Here is a 17,612-nt window from a genome sequence, read left to right on the forward strand (position 1 = left end):
CAGGCCACCTGTGAAGTTTATGTTAGAGGCAGTACGGCCTGAACCCTTAAAATGTTGGCTAACAAACCCCAACAATTTCTTAAAGGCCCCAAAGGCTTGCTAGAAATTGCCATGTTCTGAGGGTAGCTACAGATGAGCAGAAATGATGTTACGAGTACCCTGAAGGTGGGGGGGACAGAGCTGATAGTAGAAGGGGAATGTGCTTAGGCAGCAGGTGTATTATTTCTCCTCGAAACTCCAAACCCCCTAAGCCCATGGCTGACCTGTATTAGAAATGGTAGAAGTGTTTCATTGGCAGCCCTATGTTATCATCTGTGTTGCCAGGGGAACATGTGTTGATTGTCCCCCTTGCACTGGTACCACCTTGTTGGAGTGCCAAACCCAGCCCAAGTATTCTCATAAATCCCTACACATGCAGGGAAAGTCAGAGAGGATGATCCCTGTGTATGTAATAAATACAACATGCTATTCCCATACACCCCTATTAAATATCCTGCAGGATTTTTAGGATGTGATGTGTGTGGAGTGTACGTCATATGTTTTACATACAACTGTTTCACTCTGAAATGTCCTCCTGCCACTTTTTCATAAGGATGGTGTAATCTGATATGGATAAAAATCATTGCTACTTTATGGGTTTGCCCTTGCTCCGTAGGACTTTTCAAATATTCAGAGTCCATTAAAATCGTCCTGTGGGAATTTCTTCCTTGTTGCAGATACAGCATTTTTAAAGCATGAAGTAATGCACATGCTTTATCCAGTGGTTACATCTTGCCTCTGAGAAGCTTCGTGGTTTGTGCTGATGACAAAAACTTGGTAGAGTAACCCATTGTATAGGCTGTCCTATTTAAACATTGTCTCTCAAGCTTGTTTATGGGCTCTTTAAGGGGACAGCCACTTCCAGTAAATTAACAAAGCTAGAGACTAACTTGTCTCTGAATGCGTGGCCATTTATGGGTAGGGTAGGCAGCATAAGGGATATTCTGCTTTTCTGCATGGTGATAGATTAGTAATAATATTAGCCTTTGCAGAGTTATGGTGACCTTTAGAGGCCTGTTGTGCAAGGTGCCACTTACAGTCTGTGTAGTACAAATGTTCTGGCTTGTATCTCTTCGTGTTTATGCATGTTGCATGTATGTGCACACATGTTGAATACAACAGGAGAATACACATACATATGTTCATGAGTCAGTAGTGATTTTCAGTCCCTTAGATTTTGGATGTCCATCTAAAACTCTCTAAAAGATGGTGATTTTTAGGTGTCACATGTCCACCTTGTGGAAGCAGGCCTGTTAGGTGTCTAAATGGGGTACCCAACAATAACGTCTCACTATTGAAAATTGTAGATGGCTATTCTGGCATCCAGCGATATTGAAGAATATCAATAAAGTCAGCTGTGCTGACTTTAATCGCTCTGATACTCCACGGTGGGAATATCAGAGTGGTATTTTTTAAGCTTTCTTTACCATTGGGCCGAGCAGTTTGATAAAAGTGCCTTTGAACTTGAGATAAAAGGCTAGGAAAAACCCAAACATATAATGCGTCAATGTTAGGTGTTTTGCAGTCTATGACAAAATGTTCTTAGAGAATTGGAACATCCCTACACATGGAAAGTCTGGTAAAAAGAAACTATTGTCAGTAAAAACTTGTGTGGGAAAATTTTACTTCTGTTCTTGATGTTGGTTTTGCCTCACGTGAAATTTGAAGACATTATTCAAGATGGTCAAAACATGCTTCATTCTAGTTAGAACAATGGTAAATCATAATAAATATATCAAGTTATAAATTCTTCATGGAAAAGTTTTTCCAGAATGTTTTGGTTTCCATCAGAAAACCATCTCCTTACAAATTTTTCAGTTTAGAATTGAAAATCTTAAGATGTAATTTATTTGCAAAAATAAGAATTTTTTTTAATTAGAAAGATTTTCCAGGAGTTGAAGGCTAGGATCAGTGGTTGGTAATAGTTAGTTCTGTCTTACAAAAATTTTACACTGTTACCCTGAAAAAACTTATTATATATATGGTAGTCTAGACTATATGTAAGAGTGTAGACTATTGTATATAGAGAAAAAAAAGTAGAAAATAATTTAAGACCTTTGAAATTATTTTTATGCCATTTTTTCTGCAATGTAAAGCTGTTCCATGAAATCTGCTGTCAGATTAAACAAAAAATATATATCACTTCTAGTTATGGAGGACTTTTGTATGGTCAAGACTGATGGTAGATTTTTGTTTCAGGAAGGTTTGCTTATGTAGAAATGTAACTATCCTAGTACATAGCAAACAATATGAATTCCAGGACTGCTGCTTATAGGAGTTAATGTAATATTGATGCTCATACGTGAAAAAAATTGAAAACTTGCTCTTAACAAGCATGCATAATGTGTATTTTTGTGCACCTTTGGAGTCATCACCCTTTGAAGAAGTTCTGCTGGGCTGAAGACTAAAGTGTGCCTTAGAGTGCTTCTTTACTAGCATCTTATTTCAATCCAGAAGTGAGGTTTTAAAGAAAAATCCCCAGCCCTCTCCACGCAGGGATCGATGGTTCACATCACACAGTGCACAAACTGGATTGCTTTTGGGACAAAAGAAATACAGAGGAGCACTCGAAGACTGCACTTAATCATTTGTGGCTGCAGCAGATTCAGGCCACACGGCCAGACTCAGAGCAAGGTAGAAAAGTATGTAATATGGACATCAGGTGCTGAGGATGCCATGCAGTTAGCCTGGTTCACCTTTTAGTTTGATTTATGTTATGTGCTAATGTAGACTTTGTCTACATCTGTCTGAGTACAGATTTTAGGTACGTTTACAGTACAGGAGATTTAACTGTATTGCCAGCGCACCAGACAGCAAGTGATTTTATGCGGGACTTAAAACAGGTAAGTACCTACTGGAAAACAAAATGAAGCAACCTTTAGCAGGACAGCTATGATGCAGCTCCTTGGAAGTCCCTCCATGGGAGGCTGCAGGGCTGCTCCTGCTTGGTGTCCCACTTGGGACAGGGTTTTTATTTCCCAAGCTGCGGTCTTCATGTAGGATTTCAGAGAGCTTCCCTTCTGTCCCTGTTCCCCCTGCCCCAGTTTAGTTGTTTGTTTGTGTTGGGAGTTGGATGTTGATTTTTCTCTGTATCTTCTGTATAGTCCCTGTACTGAGTACAAAGGCAATGCACATCTCTTTCCACATCCTCTGCGCTGCTCCAAAACCCCCCTTTTGCTATTTCTGTGAGATGTTAGATCCCAGGTCCTGGGAAGATCACTTTGGGGGTAGTCCTTTTCTGTTTTTTAGGCTGCTGAGACCACATGGAAATTTCCAAAAAGCTCTAGCATGTCATGTACTCTGAAAGTCCAAGACTTTGTCAAAGAGCCTGTCTGCCTACTCCATTTCAAAGACTTGCACAGTTCTTGCATCTATAAATCGTAAGCATTTGCTCATGCAAAGCCCTTAAACTTTGCCAGAAATTTTCATCTCTGTGTACCAGATTGAGGTTGGTCACAAGGAGAAAAATAAGTGGCTGGGGTAGCACCATGTTTGAACAAGGAGAGGTTCAGGCATGGGGCCAAATCCTGATTTGGATTTCAGAGATTCAGATCAGTCTCGGCATAATGCAGGCAGGAGCTTTGTACTAAGATTTTATTTAGTAGATTGATTTCCTAGAGCTGAATTTTTCATTGAAAACAAAGTTTAATGAAAAGTTACCATAGTTTTGTCTGACTGGTTGACTGAACCTTCCCTTTATGCATGTAAAAATTGAGGAAAATAAGAGATGGTGTGAAATATAAGTGTCTGACAGTGACCCTAACAAAACAACCAAAACAAAAAACCCCACAAAACAACTATGGCCAGTCCTTTGGAAAGGCTGGATTTCCTTCTAACTCAGCATGATCTACCCATTTCAAAGTTTTTTGTTACTTTTTTCCTAGTTTTGTGGCTCTGCTGTTTCTAAGAGTGCTAAAAGAAACTGAGTATTTTCTGCTGCCTTGCATCCTTCCTGCATACCGGCTGTCAGCATACTCTGATTGATCAGAGATACACAGATGAATACGACCTAATTCCTGCCTGGTTGAATTCCCCCAAATTCTGTAGGCCAAGTAGTAGTGTCTGCCCCCTTCTAGGAAGTCGTGTCTGCCTTTGGCTACTAAAACAGGCTGTAGGTGTCCTGCTGGTCTGTTCCGGGGCAGCACAGGTGACAGGAGGTGCTCGGTCCTTGCACATGCCTCTCCTAACGTGTGCTGAGACACTGAATTTAGTAGCCACCTTGTGTAGGATTGCTGCATAGTTGGCAGAGAAGAAAGGGTATTTCCAAGTTCAGACTTAGTTCTCTGGAGGTGCCTCTCTCTGTTTCAGCTGAAGTGTTTTAAAAAGAACAAGATGTAGCCAAGCTTTAGTTTAAGAAAAGATAATCATTTAGAGAAGAAAGGACCAGATTTATGTTTCTTTATGCCAGATAATTCCTTTCAGTCTTGTGAGATATTTCTGGTTTGGTTTGTTCTTACACCGTATTTGTACAGGATGTAAAGCAGGACTATTTGGAGAGTACGCCAAAAGCTGGGATACTGCAGAAGCTCATACTGTCCTTTCTGTATCTCTTGCATGAATCTAATGACATCTGTCCAAGCATCTGGTAATTCAAACTTAGAGGAAGAAAGAGCAAGTACTGAATAGATCTTGACTCTTTGCTGTTCTTGACTTAACATAAACCTTCTGGTTGATCTGCTTCTAATTCCCATGTGAAAGTTCAAAGAAAATAAATGTCAGTGGGCTTTGTGAATCTCTTACCTACAATAAATAATGAAAACTCATTCCAGGTGATCTGGACAAATGGAGAACATCATAGTCTTAATTTTCAGTTGATCCCAAGGAGACTGTAAACTGTGGGTAGCTACCTGTGCCTGTATCTGTTGGGAATGTAAGGACAGATTATGTAAAGACAGGTAATGAATATATACTTCAAAGAACAGATTATGAAGAGCTTGTGAGCCAGTGAAGCAGAGAAAAGGTGTATCTTACCAAGAGACATAGATATCACTTGTCTGGAAAATAGCATTTAATAGATAGACCTTTGGTTTTGGGGTTGGTTTTTTTTGGCAGTACTTTGGCTGACTCAGCTATGGACTGTTTAATGCAGAATCAGACTCAGAGCATGCAGTAATTTCATATCTATAACAACTTTTTTTCCTCCCTCTTTCAAGGTTTTGTGATTTGAATAAGGTACAAGTTTTTCTCCTTTCAGAGTAGAGGATGTGGGGAGTTCAACAGCAGGATGTGTAAGAATGTCACTTGGTGGTTTGTGGGAAAATCTCCCTCTCTCTCACTCTCACAGGTTTTAAGGATGGCGACAGGAGGAATTTGCTGATGTTGTCATAGTTTGTATTAAATTCCAAGAGATTTTCTTCAGTGAATATTCATAAGCTGCAAAAAGTGAGAAGGGTTTTCTAGTGCAAGGTTATCTCGATTGAAGATCATTTTATCAACGCTTGGTACTTTTCACTTGCTTCAAGTATCTACTTTTCTGGAGAAATGAATAAGCTAATGATACAAAAAGTTTATTTTTGTACTATGTATACTGAAGGTAGAAAAACAGATTTAGTGTCTAGGCTTGTGCATTTACACCAAGATTTCATTTATCTCATTAGTTCTGATATAAACTGTGAGACAGCCAAGTTGGCCAAAGTACCAAATAATACAGTTACAAAAAAGGTAATACACAGGGTAGACTTAAAATGCCATGTGATGATTTATATCTTTTGCTGAGATTTTTTTCCTCTCTCTCCAGACATGTAGAACACAGACACCTACACGTGAGCTTGGTTAGATACATTCATATCCTATCCAGTAATGAGAGACAAACATTTCCCGAGCACGGTTCATCTTGCTTAGTTTAGATATTTTCTTCAGGTCTGTTTGACTCCCAAAGCACTTATTTCTCTCTTTTGACTATTAATAGGAGTCCAGACATCCAGCTCAGATGTAGGTGTATTTTTATGGACAGGCTAATCCCACCTTCTTGTGTCATTTAGTTTAATTCAGCATAATAATTGTGATTTATAATTGTGCTTGCAGGTTGGTCAGGACAAAGGAAGCTGTTCTTTTCACAGAAACCCCAGCCCATGCATTGTTCCTCAAGAGAATGAAAATATTTTCCACACAATATTTGCTTTTTTCACAAAGTCTGGCAGAAAAGTATTGGTAAGAAAGTCCACTTATGGCAAACTTGAACATCCAGTGTATCTTACAAAAGATTTTGCGTGGCTTGGCATGAAGAACTCAAGCTGATAGTTCATTATAGAGCAACTGTTTGGTGCATGTATACTAATACTGATGTGCTGTGGGGATATTTAGTGATTTGAATTATCTGATTTTTAAATGGAAATAGGAAGTTTCAGGAAGCGCAGTGGGGAGGGAGTTACCTGACATGGCAGCGCACACTCGGTGACCAGAGGCCTCGCTCCCGTGTTTTGTCAAAGGCACGAGGGGCAGCAGGGCCCTGCACTGTGCTCAGTGCCTGACCTGCGCAAAGGGCTGATGTGCAGCACTGGCCCCGCTTCTCCTGGCCCCGGGCGCTCATCGGGCTCAGCAGCTCTGTAGAGAGCTGAATTTTACCTGACTTGCTTTCATACAGATCTCTGTATCTAGCTGTCTTCAGGTCTTGAAAATTGCTGCTGTTTCAGTGCAGGAGTGCTGTGTATTAGCAGTTTACTCTGTAACTTAGTCAGCTGGTATGTTTGCTGTCATTTGTCACTGAATTTTTTCCTCCTTTGCCTAACAGCTTTTTCCATATTTCCTGTAGGACTGTGAAAGACCAGGCAGGTCCTGCTTAATTATACGCTGCAATTTAAGCTCGCTAGCCAAAGCAGAGTCCTGTGACATAAGTATCTACACGCTGCTGAATACTGAGATACTGAAGAAGGTACGTGCTTCCTTTGTAGTCTGTCTAAAATAGCAATGTGAGCACACTTATATGCACCAATGGACTCAAAACTTGCATTCCTTCCTGTCTTTACTAGCATGTTATAAAAAAATCATGGTGTCAAAGAAAACAGATCTATTTATCAACAGCATATATGGAGGTGTTAATCCCAGTTGTTACCCATTTCCCATTAAGACAGAAATAAATTAAGTTCAGAAATTTATACATTGAGAAACAACAAATGAGGCCCCTAATTGTATGCGTGGTGCTAAGGCTACAGACTTCTGAAAGTTGATTTGATTTCTGAGAGTTTTCATTCTGAAAAATGAGAAGTGGAGTAAGTGCATGTAAACTGTGACCAACTATCTATCATTCCTTCCATGTAAACAGAGACATGGCAATTTTTTGTAATTTTTACATCAAATGATTATTATTCAAAGAAGATACATCACAACCATATTAATGCGGAGCTTGACATTTGTGACAGGAAACAAATGGTTGCAAGTTAATTCCTGTCTTCTTTGAAGCCGCTAAATGAGACAGCAAATCTTTTAAATGTCTAGTGATTTACTGTGTTTTGCCTTGTTTTCCTTTACTTACAAAAATGCTGACTGTGTAATTGTGGCAAGATGCTGTAAGATTATGAGGGTATAAGATAATCAGAGGAGAAAGCTGGTAACATGAGCCTACTAATATAAACCTGTCTTTGATAGCTGCTAGATTAAAGGCATTGGAGAGAGCCCTTATTAAAAAGCAGTTCCTAAAGCAATTGATAGCTGAGAGCTTTTCCAGCTGAAACCAACCAGTCTGCTAAAATTTGTTCATATTTAAAAACAGGAAATAACAGGCAAGGCCAGAAGTTTCAGGTATTTCTTACAAGCTTATAGAAATGCTGATATATGTAAGCAAGTAACTGAGTGCACACAAAATGTGCTTCTGGGAAATTCAGTCCTGGGAACAGCAAGGATTCAACCCATCCGCTGGATCCTTTCCAAGATGACCATTAGCAACACTCCTTGAAAAGACATACAGTGCTTACGCATGTATTTGGGTCAGTATAACCAATACATGCCATTTGCTGCTTATCACCTGAACAGCATACAAATGATTAACATATGAGTTGAAATGGTAGTTTATTGGAACGTGTCTGTTAAAATGCACTGTGTAAAATACAGGAGAAATATCTATTAGTAAGGGGAGGTGTACACTGAATATTTCAGATATTTGCAGTGCACAGATTCAAATAATTAAGAAGTTTTCACCTTCAGATATATTTGAGTTTATCCCAGGTTTCGTATATCTTTCTTCTGTTCACTTGAAAGACAAATAGGAGCTTTTCTCTGATGGTTAATATTGAGCCTGAGCATTGTTGATTGGCAATGTTCTGGTTTTTGCTTCTGTGGTAAATGTGGGAAACATTAACAGGCCAAATACAAATAATGTGTTTAAAGTCCAAGATACCTGGATTTGTTTTAATCTGAGACAATTTGCTCAGTTTTGTCTGTCTGTTATGAGCATAAAGTGTATTTTTTTCAAAGCAGAGTTTTAACCAGGATAGTACTTAACTCTCAACCCAACCTCCACTAAGCATTGTCTAGATGTGTTTATTACACTGGCAAATGTTTGGTGTTTTTGCTTGAGGGTTTCTTTGGTGCTTTTTTTTTTTTTTTTTTCTTTCTTTCTTCACCATCAAATTCAATTCTTCCTCTTTTTACTTCTCAGGACAGTTCATCAGTCATCCAGTTCGTCACAAGGGTGAGGGTGCGGGTGGACCCTGACCTCAGAGTTGTGGAGATGCCCAATGGGAGCCCAGAAGAAAAACCAGTAAGTAAATAAATGTGAAGAGAAAGGTTTCCTGACCCCAGTGGGCTGGAAATCATTGAGAGCTCTACTCAAACTGGAATTTGTGGCTGGGCTTGGGCTGGGCTAGCCCATGAGAGTGTCCAGACTTTGTCTGGCTAGATTAGCAGTGCTATGAACTGCGCTTCTGTGGTTTTGTTCTCTGTGATAACCATGCCATCGCAGTGAATGACGTTATGTGGAGCAGGAGGGATCTGTGTTGTACTCGCCAAAATTGTAATACCCTTGAGGTATTCATGCCAAAATTAGGTTTAGCTTCCTGTTCTAGGGTTAACATGTGCTTTAATTCAGATTTTCCTTGAAAACCTAGCAGAGACTTGAAACCTCAGCAAAGTCTTTTCAGATGTGCCAGTATGAAATATTTAGAAGTGTTAATATTTTGGGAGCTGTGAAAATGGGCAAGGGGATCTAAAGTTTCAGAGATTCATTTAACTGTTCCATTGTGCTGAGCTGGTGGAATTCATGTATGACCTGATACTGCATTTTGCGTTGATCTGCATGAGGGTGGAATTAAAGTTCAAGGTGAATTCACTGTGTAGTTTAGGCCGTAAGTAAAACTATACATGGCCACGTTTACAATCTACTGGAGAAGGAGGAAGTGATCGCTTTGGTTTCTACTACCAAGTTGCCTAGTACTTAACGCATGAAAATTGAACAGGGGGCCACACTCAAATTCAACTTTCTTTTTGCCCGGTGAAATTTTAAAGTTTCATTTCTTATTTTTCTTTCATGTGAGGATCAGAGGTAATCTGGACTACTTTCAATTTCTTCTCTTGTGTATTTTTGGAACATGATCTAGATCCCATCTCTCAGTTATCCTTTTATCCCCAATGGTTGTCATTACCACCAGCCCATGCAACCATTCTCTCACTGGTTCCATTTCAGTGAGTACTATTGAGGTTTGAGTGCGAGAGCATTAAGTTCAACACAGTTTTGGAAGACACTGACATCCCAAATTAAAGCCCTTATTCCAGAGATACTGGATTTAAAACTCTACAGGCAATGGAAGAATTGAACCTGCATATACTTACCACCTTCGGTCTGAAAGTCGAGACACCACTACAGTGACCATCTCCACATGTCTGCCACCCGAGACTTAACTTTCTATTTTATTAGGCCTGTCAGAAAAAGAAATTCTTTTATATGACAGGACCCCATTTTTTTCCCTTCTGTTTTATTTTCTTTGTCAGGTTTCTGGGCCATTCTAAAGAGCATTAAAAAATAGGCTTGGCAGTTGAAATGAAAAACATAGCCTTCCCTGGGAATGTGCCTTGTAAGTGACCTGCAGCCCTGAGTGTTAATACATTGCTTGATCTGTCTTTAGTTCTGCAGCTTGCACAGAGCAAATCTTGCAATTTTATGGCACAATTTCATTAACGGCTGGACTAACAACTGACCCTGATACCTATGCGCCAACTGAAATGGAAGAAGCCAGGATTGCTCTGCCAAATATTTTGATCTGTAAAGGGTTTTAGAATCTCTCAGGATGATAGGCACAATGGAAAATATGTGGGATTACTATTATTTAATGTTCAAAATTTAGAAATGCTTTTATCTAGGAATGCAAGCTCTGCTGTATTTCATTGTTATCTAATGCTTGGACAAAAAAAGAAAACAAAACAAAAAAACCCCACCCATTGTCCTTTTCCTGTTCCCGGAAAGCCTTTCATCAAGCCTTGAGTTGCAATGGTTATAAAGTGCACCGTGTGTGCTGGGAAGCTATATTAATCGTCAAACAAGAGCTTGCTCCTAGTTCCTGGGAAGCCCTAGCTGTAAAAGGAGCATGCTTAACATGAGGTAGCCATGTAACATCAATTTGTAATTTCAAGTCTTTTCTAATGTGAGTGCCATTTGCTCTCTACTTTATGCTATTTCCATATGTCTGTTGGCTTCACCATTGCTGTATGTTTTGCATAGGGTCATGTTCAGGGAAAAATTTAAGACATGTGGTTTGGCTCAAGGTATTCATTTTTCTCCCCTCTCTTTTCTTGTGAAATGCAGAAGGGAATAGTACTTGTTGCAAGCCACAGCTATTCAGCTGGAAGTAGAGACAGGAGAGATAAAATGTCTTTGTTCATACTCCTCCCTTCCTTTTTAAAGCCCATCCTGTATTCTTTTCATTGACCATGGACTGCTGTAACGTATCCGCTTGGATAGCAGCTCCTTCTGAACAGTTGCGCATGGACTTCCTTTGAGTCTGTTTATGAAAGTGTTCCCTAACAATGAAAAACATTTTCTTAGACACTTTATCATGGTGTCTAATTTGAAAAGGCCTTTTTGCTTTCTACAGCTAAATGTAGACTTATTAGCCCATTTAAATGGTTCTTTAGAACCAAGTGCCCTTCACTGGGCACTTTTACAATATCAGAGTGCAAACTATCTGTAAAGAAGACAAAAGGAAGACTGATATTTGTGAAGCTAGTGTAAGAAGTACCAGTGGTGGCAGGACCACTCATAAATATCAGCTTTGTCAGAAACTCTAGTAAACGATTTGTAAGGGAGATGCAAAAGCTTATGTAAATATCTGTAAGTTGTGTAGCAGGCTGTCTTTGAAATGAACCCATTTTTTAAAAAGATGCATTTATGCAATTTTCAGAAATCATTTCTCTGGATTGGGATATGGTTTTATGTAATTTGGAATGCCACATTTTCTGTCTCCTATTACAATAGGCTGTTTGAACTCTTATTTTGGACAAATCACATGAAGAAGGTGAGCAGAGTTTGGATTTGGCTCTGTGATGACAGTTGTATTAACATGAGTATATATTGGCTGAAACCAATGGCATGGTATTTTCAGCAGGCACACTTTCTTTTCTTGAGCATATGAGTTTCCATAAAGTTATGGCTCCCTTCTTTGCATGTGAGGCAAAACCAACAATAAGCTCCATGAGACCATGGTGGTCAAATACCAGATCCAAGGATTCACATCCTGTGCTCACTGCTCGTGTGCAGGAGGAGGAGTGCTCTTATGGAGCAAAAGGACTTCCCTCGGTGAATGCCAGTGTGGAGGGAAGAATAGGCTGGATATCACTATGTCAAAACCAGTCGAATGCCTCTGAATCTCCCTGTCTTAAAAGTAAGGGAATGTGAAGCTAAATAGGTGAAAGGGGAACCCCAGATAAAACGTATGCAGCTCCTGCAACGAAGTGCCCTGTAAAGCTGAAGGCTACTGTATAGTTGTCTGGTGCTATCAGTGCAGCACAGGTACGCTTCATAGAATCGTAGAATGGTTTGGGTTGGAAGGGACCCTAAATATCATCTAGTTCCAACCCCCCTGCTTCATCAACCCTTTGAACCTTTGTCTCCTCCTGGGTAGAGTTCACTGTTCTCTCATTTTTCAGCCCAGTCACCCCAGGTTTAATTCAACACAAGCAAGTGGTTGCGCTACCTGGATTTTATTTTTGTTCAGGATTTAGATATGGTTTTGTTTGTGATGATAGGCAAATATATTTCAGGGAAAACAACAACAAAAAAGAAAAAATTAAGTTTATGATTGTGAAGACCTACAAGGTGTTTTTGAGAGATCTTTATATGCATATTTATGCAGAGAGATTTTAAATGCAAATTCAAGTGTCTAAGCTGTAGCTGGACACCTGTGGTGCAGAGAGGCCTGACTTTGGCCTGTTTGCCTTCTCTGTGTTGGAAGGAGCAGGCTGTGGTACTAGACAGTTCTTGTGACATCCCAGCCTTTTGTTAATGCACATGGGAATACCTTTCCCACTCAGCTACCCACCACCACCCTGTCTTGCCTCTTAGAAACACTCAGCATTTTAAGGGACCTCTTCTCTCCAGCTTACCTTTGAGATGGGCACAGCATACTGGCCTGGCTGGAGCCAGATGTGTGCCTCCTCCAGCAGCTTCGCAGCCCCCTTTCCAGTGGTTATTTGCTGCCTTATTGTTCTCACCATGTTTCGTTTTTCATTTTGTTGTTTTGCCTTTCCATCTGTTACTGTAAGAATCCCTTTATAGATTTTCTTGTCTTTACGATGCAGTCTGGCAGGTAGAAACACACACTTGGGTAAAGGAACAGAACAATACACAATAGGAATAAAATACAGTTAATTTCCCAGGGATAGAGATAAGCAGGTAGCAAGGATACTTCGGGTTTGTATTTTTTGAGACCATCCAAGGTTTTTCTTAGTATATGTAAATAAATAATGTATAAAAAGGGATACATATACATATATGTACACATATATAGGAGAATGGTGTCTTTAGTACAAGTCCCCCCAATTATAATGGCACTTGAATGAACAAGTCAGCCAGCAGTGCAGTGTGGTTTGAAACACCAGTAATATTCTGGGTGATAATACAGAAATAAAATAGCACCTTCCATGGTGCTATGGTTCATGATACAAGTGCATAAAATTCGTTTAGTGTGCATAAGCAAAAAGAAACGAAAATTTTGCAATTATGTATTTCTAACCAGATTTTGCTGAAGTATGCTTCTTGGGGTTTATGCTTGTATGTTGATTCCAGACTGCCTGAAGAAACTGGAAAAGAAGATGTTGCTCTCTACCCTTATAGCTTGAGCTGTGACTGCAAAAGCTGCAGCCGAGCTACTCTAGCCAGTGCGCTTCAAATCTGAAATATGGGGCTCTTGCTGTAGAGATGATGTATGATTCGATCTCTGCAGCTATTCCTGGCTCTGGCTTTTGGCAGTATGAAGGACGTACAGGTCTATTTTGCTGGAGGTTATGTTATGTTAACATTTATTCTCTGAGTAGTGGAGAGAAGGTACCACCTCATTTCGCATCCAGGGACTGCCTGAAAGGTGTCTTGACTAAAGTCAGTAATACTTAAAATGTGAGGTTTTTTTCTTTTAGAGTCAGAAAGGAAAATAACATTAGTGCCTTATCATCTAAGAAGTAGAAATCTGACTTGTGTTCACAAGATGGATGCTAACTATAGTCTCTGTGAGAAATGGACTGCCACATCAGATTGTCTTTCCAAGCTGGCTCAGAAGTACAAGGAAGGCACAAGATCTGTGTTAGATCTCTCTGTTATTTCCCTTACACTCGTCTTGGCTATGAGGGAAACTCTGCTGCTTAGGAAACTTTCTCTGTTCAGCAAGATGTCTTAAAAAGTCTGACAAAGGCTTTGTGCTAATGTCCGAAATGCTAAAATTATTCTTGGGTGAAGAATTAGTCCATGTTCAAGAGCTATTTTGAGCATTGTGATACTAGTTATGGGAATATGTTTGGATAATGCTATCTGTGTATAGCTTCGTCCCTGTCCATTTGATATGTTTTCATGTCTCATATTGTCATCAAATGGCTGATAATATCTCATCAATAGAAAAAACCCAAAACCAACAAAAACAACAGTGTGTAAATCAGCTGTGTTTAAATTCCTCCTCTGAAACAGCTGTGGTCTTAATCAGCATTAGCCTGGGAAACTGAGACAAAGGATCTTTGAGTACTTCTGTCTGGGAACACCATGACAAAATACAGCCCTACTCACCTGCTTTCTCTCATCCATGCCTGTAATTTTTGTGGGTGTTTGCTGAGGTTGCATATGCTTATGGAAACAGAGGAATGTTTGTTAGTGGGATCTCGGGAGGCTGTCCTGTCCCATTTCCCACTCAAAGTAGAGCTGTTGCCCTCAATGGCTCAGAATCCCCATGGCTTTGTCTGAGGCTGGGAAACCTGCACGGCTGGAGAACCCAGAGCTTCTTTGGCCCCTGTTCCAGTGCTGCCATCACCTCCGTCTTGCACCCTTTCCTGAATGCCACCTTCAACATCCATATGGGTTGTATGGTATCACATTCCCTGTGCTGCCTCATAAATAATGTTGTTTGAATGGTATCGCCAGTGAGTGGAGGTATTTCATGGGTCTTCCATGGACCTCTTAAAGATGAGTACCTTGGCCTTGCATAATGGTATCTTAACTCCCAGATTTTCATGCACTTTTAACTACCAGGGGTTTTTTGTTTTGTTTAAAAGATTGATTTAACAATTCATATCTACGAAAGGGTTTTGACATTTTTAAGCAAAGATGATGAAAGTGGTGTGAAGGAGGGAGGAAAACTCACTACTATGCCTTCCAAAACAAATCAAAACAAAGCCAGACAAAGCAAATGTATTACCTTTAAAAAAAAAAAAAAATCCCTGCTGCCTCTCTGCATTTGCTGGATATTAAATTGTAAAATTTACCATAGAAATAGCCCTCACTGAGAACTGCTTTTGAGTTTTCCACTGAGGAACTGGTTTTGATTGAAATAAGAGACTGGAAATTCATATAGTGTATTTGAGTGGTATAATTTGCTCCCATTTTCTTCTTAAGGCAGATGGTTAAGGAAAGCTCTTTCTAGGATGTATTTTGCTGCCGTACATGCTCTACAAAGAGAGAAGAGAACAGCAAGGGACTGCTCCCTGTGTTCCCAGAAGAACCCGTGATTGCACGTGCCCTTCCCTCTTTCACACAATGTAATGTAGCTTGTGAAGCACAGCAGGGACAATTTGTATTCAATAGGGATATATACCAGTTGTCCTGTTTTTTGTGGAAAAAACAAGCTCAGTATACATGAGTGTTTCATGTGAAGCATCAGGGTGTTTGGCAGGGCTGGGAACATGATGAGTAAGACACACCACACAAGATGTCATGGCATTCCCTGCCAATCCAAAAGATGGAGTTTTTCATGCAAACCTTTGTGTACCTTTGGTGCCCCAGCACCAGAACAAACTCAGTGTCTGGGGTGGGGTGGGGGGTTGGCAGGGTAAGAGTTATTTTGGAGTGGAAGCTGATATCCTTTGGATCCAATGCGTGGCTACTCAAATTCCACTTGAAAGCTTTAAATCCCTTGCGAAAAATAGATGGAAAGCACGAAATTAAGGGCGCATTCCATATTTGTTTGACAGATGAAATATGATCAGTGAGGCCACCATGCAATGTGTTTAATAAGATGAGTACAAGAGCAAACAATACAACTTCCAATCATAAAAAAGTCTTTTTCTAATTGCTTTGTAGGTGGTCTTTGAGGCTTTGCACAATCTGGAGCCTCGTGGGTATGTTGTCGGATGGATCATTGCCATCAGTTTGCTGGTGGGAATTCTCATCTTCCTGTTGCTGGCTGTGCTCTTATGGAAGGTAAGGTAACAGATGCAGCGTAAACACCAAGGCTAGTCCCAGGAAAAAAAGCTTAAATTTATTCTTGCATTTAACATCCATTTGCTTTAGGAACTAAATAATTGTCCGCTCCATTATAGAAGATATCGGCCAGCAAAAATATTTTCATATCCAGGCTTTTGCAAGGGACAGGGAGAGAGTCATGATGTAGAGAAGTGAAAAAAGTGGATATTTCTCTTTTTTTAGGGCCTGGTTATTAAAAGTTGAAACCTCTGATACCATTTGAGGACAAAAGAGCATCCCTCTTAGAAACCTGCTGTTATCTCGCAGTGTGGTTTTCTGATGACAGAGGCTCACTGATTTCAAAAGGGTTTCCTGAAAATCAGGTCAACTTTGCTTGATGAGCTAAAAGATTGAGTGCATGCCTAGCAAAAACCGGTTGGTAGCTACTATTTTCAAGAGGTAGACACCCGAGGGAGAGGAATATCCAGCAATAAATTCTTCAGATCCCTCAAAGAAAGAGTTCCAGAGCAGTAAAATGCATTACCAGAGCAAGAAGCACAGGGGACCTGTTAAAAGCCAGGCTTCACACCATCTCTGATAAGATAGAATTCTTGTACCCAGGCACTGTTACATGGTAAAACTGGGCTGATGCTGACACTTAGCAGCAGCCATCTGGTGTGGTAAATATGAAGGGTAAGGAGCTTCAAGTGTTTTCATTCCTCAGTTCCCTGTTACCAATCCATAAATTCAAAAGGCCACGGTCAAGGTCAGGGACTGTCTTTGAGAGAAGTAAATCTCAAATGCACACATGGGAACAAGTCCAACCTTATTTTGCTTCCCGTGGCGGAGGTCCAGCAGCCTGATTCGCACTGTTTAACAGCATGTGCACTGCAGGCTCTGCTCACCGGCTGTGCCGGGACTGGAGGTCGCAGCCCTGATGTGCTGCGAAAGGACATATCGCTGCAGGTCGCGAGGCTGTAAAATGAATTTACAAACCTGGGCCAAAAACTGCCCATGCAATTCTTATTATAGATTATACAGATGTGTATATAGCTGTGTTATACATCTACTTCATAGATGATATAAATTTTATATGGGTTATATATTTAAAGTATTTTCATAGTCAGTTTTGAAGATTTTTAAGCATATATTGGCCAGGTCAAAATTGACTGTACTTCCCTTTTGGAAAACAATGTTTGACCACAGTCTAGAATATCTTGTAACTTGTTTTTCTGGCATGCGGGAAATGCTTTTGCTTTCTGTGGCACAAAGAGTGAAAAAAAAAGTCTGTGTAATTAGGATGGCAGAATAACCATTAGAACGGAAAAATGTGAGACTGGAAGAGGCCCAGGATTCATGTCCCAATGACACACAGTTTTGAAAACAGAGTTAGTGCTGCTGCTACCTATATGAGTGATCTCATACGGCTCGTTTCCTGAAAGTAAAAAGGTACTAGATGAACTGTTTGAAAATGTGCAATAGCACCTTTCACTGTGAGTCTCCATGAGAATCTGACACAAGTTCAATTCTTGGTTTCTACTAGAATTAATACAGTCCTTTGCTTCCTGGCTTAATCTTGAGATCTGAGCTCTTTTAAATTTTATAGGGATCATTCAAGTACACATGAAGAAGCTGCATTCATTTTTTTGCATGAAAGCCTTGCGGGAAATTCCGAGTGAAAGCGGCAAATAATTATAAGTAACACCAGGCTTATATCGCCCTTTCTGCATGCAGATGTTAAAGTGCTGAAGCAAAGCAAGGTGAGAAGCCT

At 40.1% G+C, this 17,612-nt stretch overlaps 1 protein-coding gene across 1 annotated transcript in view; it reads left to right on the forward strand.

The window, feature by feature from the left end:
- Window positions 1-17,612, forward strand: part of ITGA9 (integrin subunit alpha 9) — a 236,714-nt gene that overhangs the window by 200,103 nt on the left and 18,999 nt on the right. The window contains exons 24-27 of the mRNA XM_075745395.1: window positions 6,064-6,189; window positions 6,791-6,910; window positions 8,633-8,734; window positions 15,740-15,859. Coding sequence (XP_075601510.1) covers window positions 6,064-6,189; window positions 6,791-6,910; window positions 8,633-8,734; window positions 15,740-15,859 — 468 coding nt within the window. The remainder of the gene's footprint in view (window positions 1-6,063; window positions 6,190-6,790; window positions 6,911-8,632; window positions 8,735-15,739; window positions 15,860-17,612) is intronic.

The sequence above is a fragment of the Balearica regulorum genome, chromosome 2, assembly GCF_011004875.1.
Source record: "Balearica regulorum gibbericeps isolate bBalReg1 chromosome 2, bBalReg1.pri, whole genome shotgun sequence".
Taxonomy (NCBI): domain Eukaryota; kingdom Metazoa; phylum Chordata; class Aves; order Gruiformes; family Gruidae; genus Balearica; species Balearica regulorum.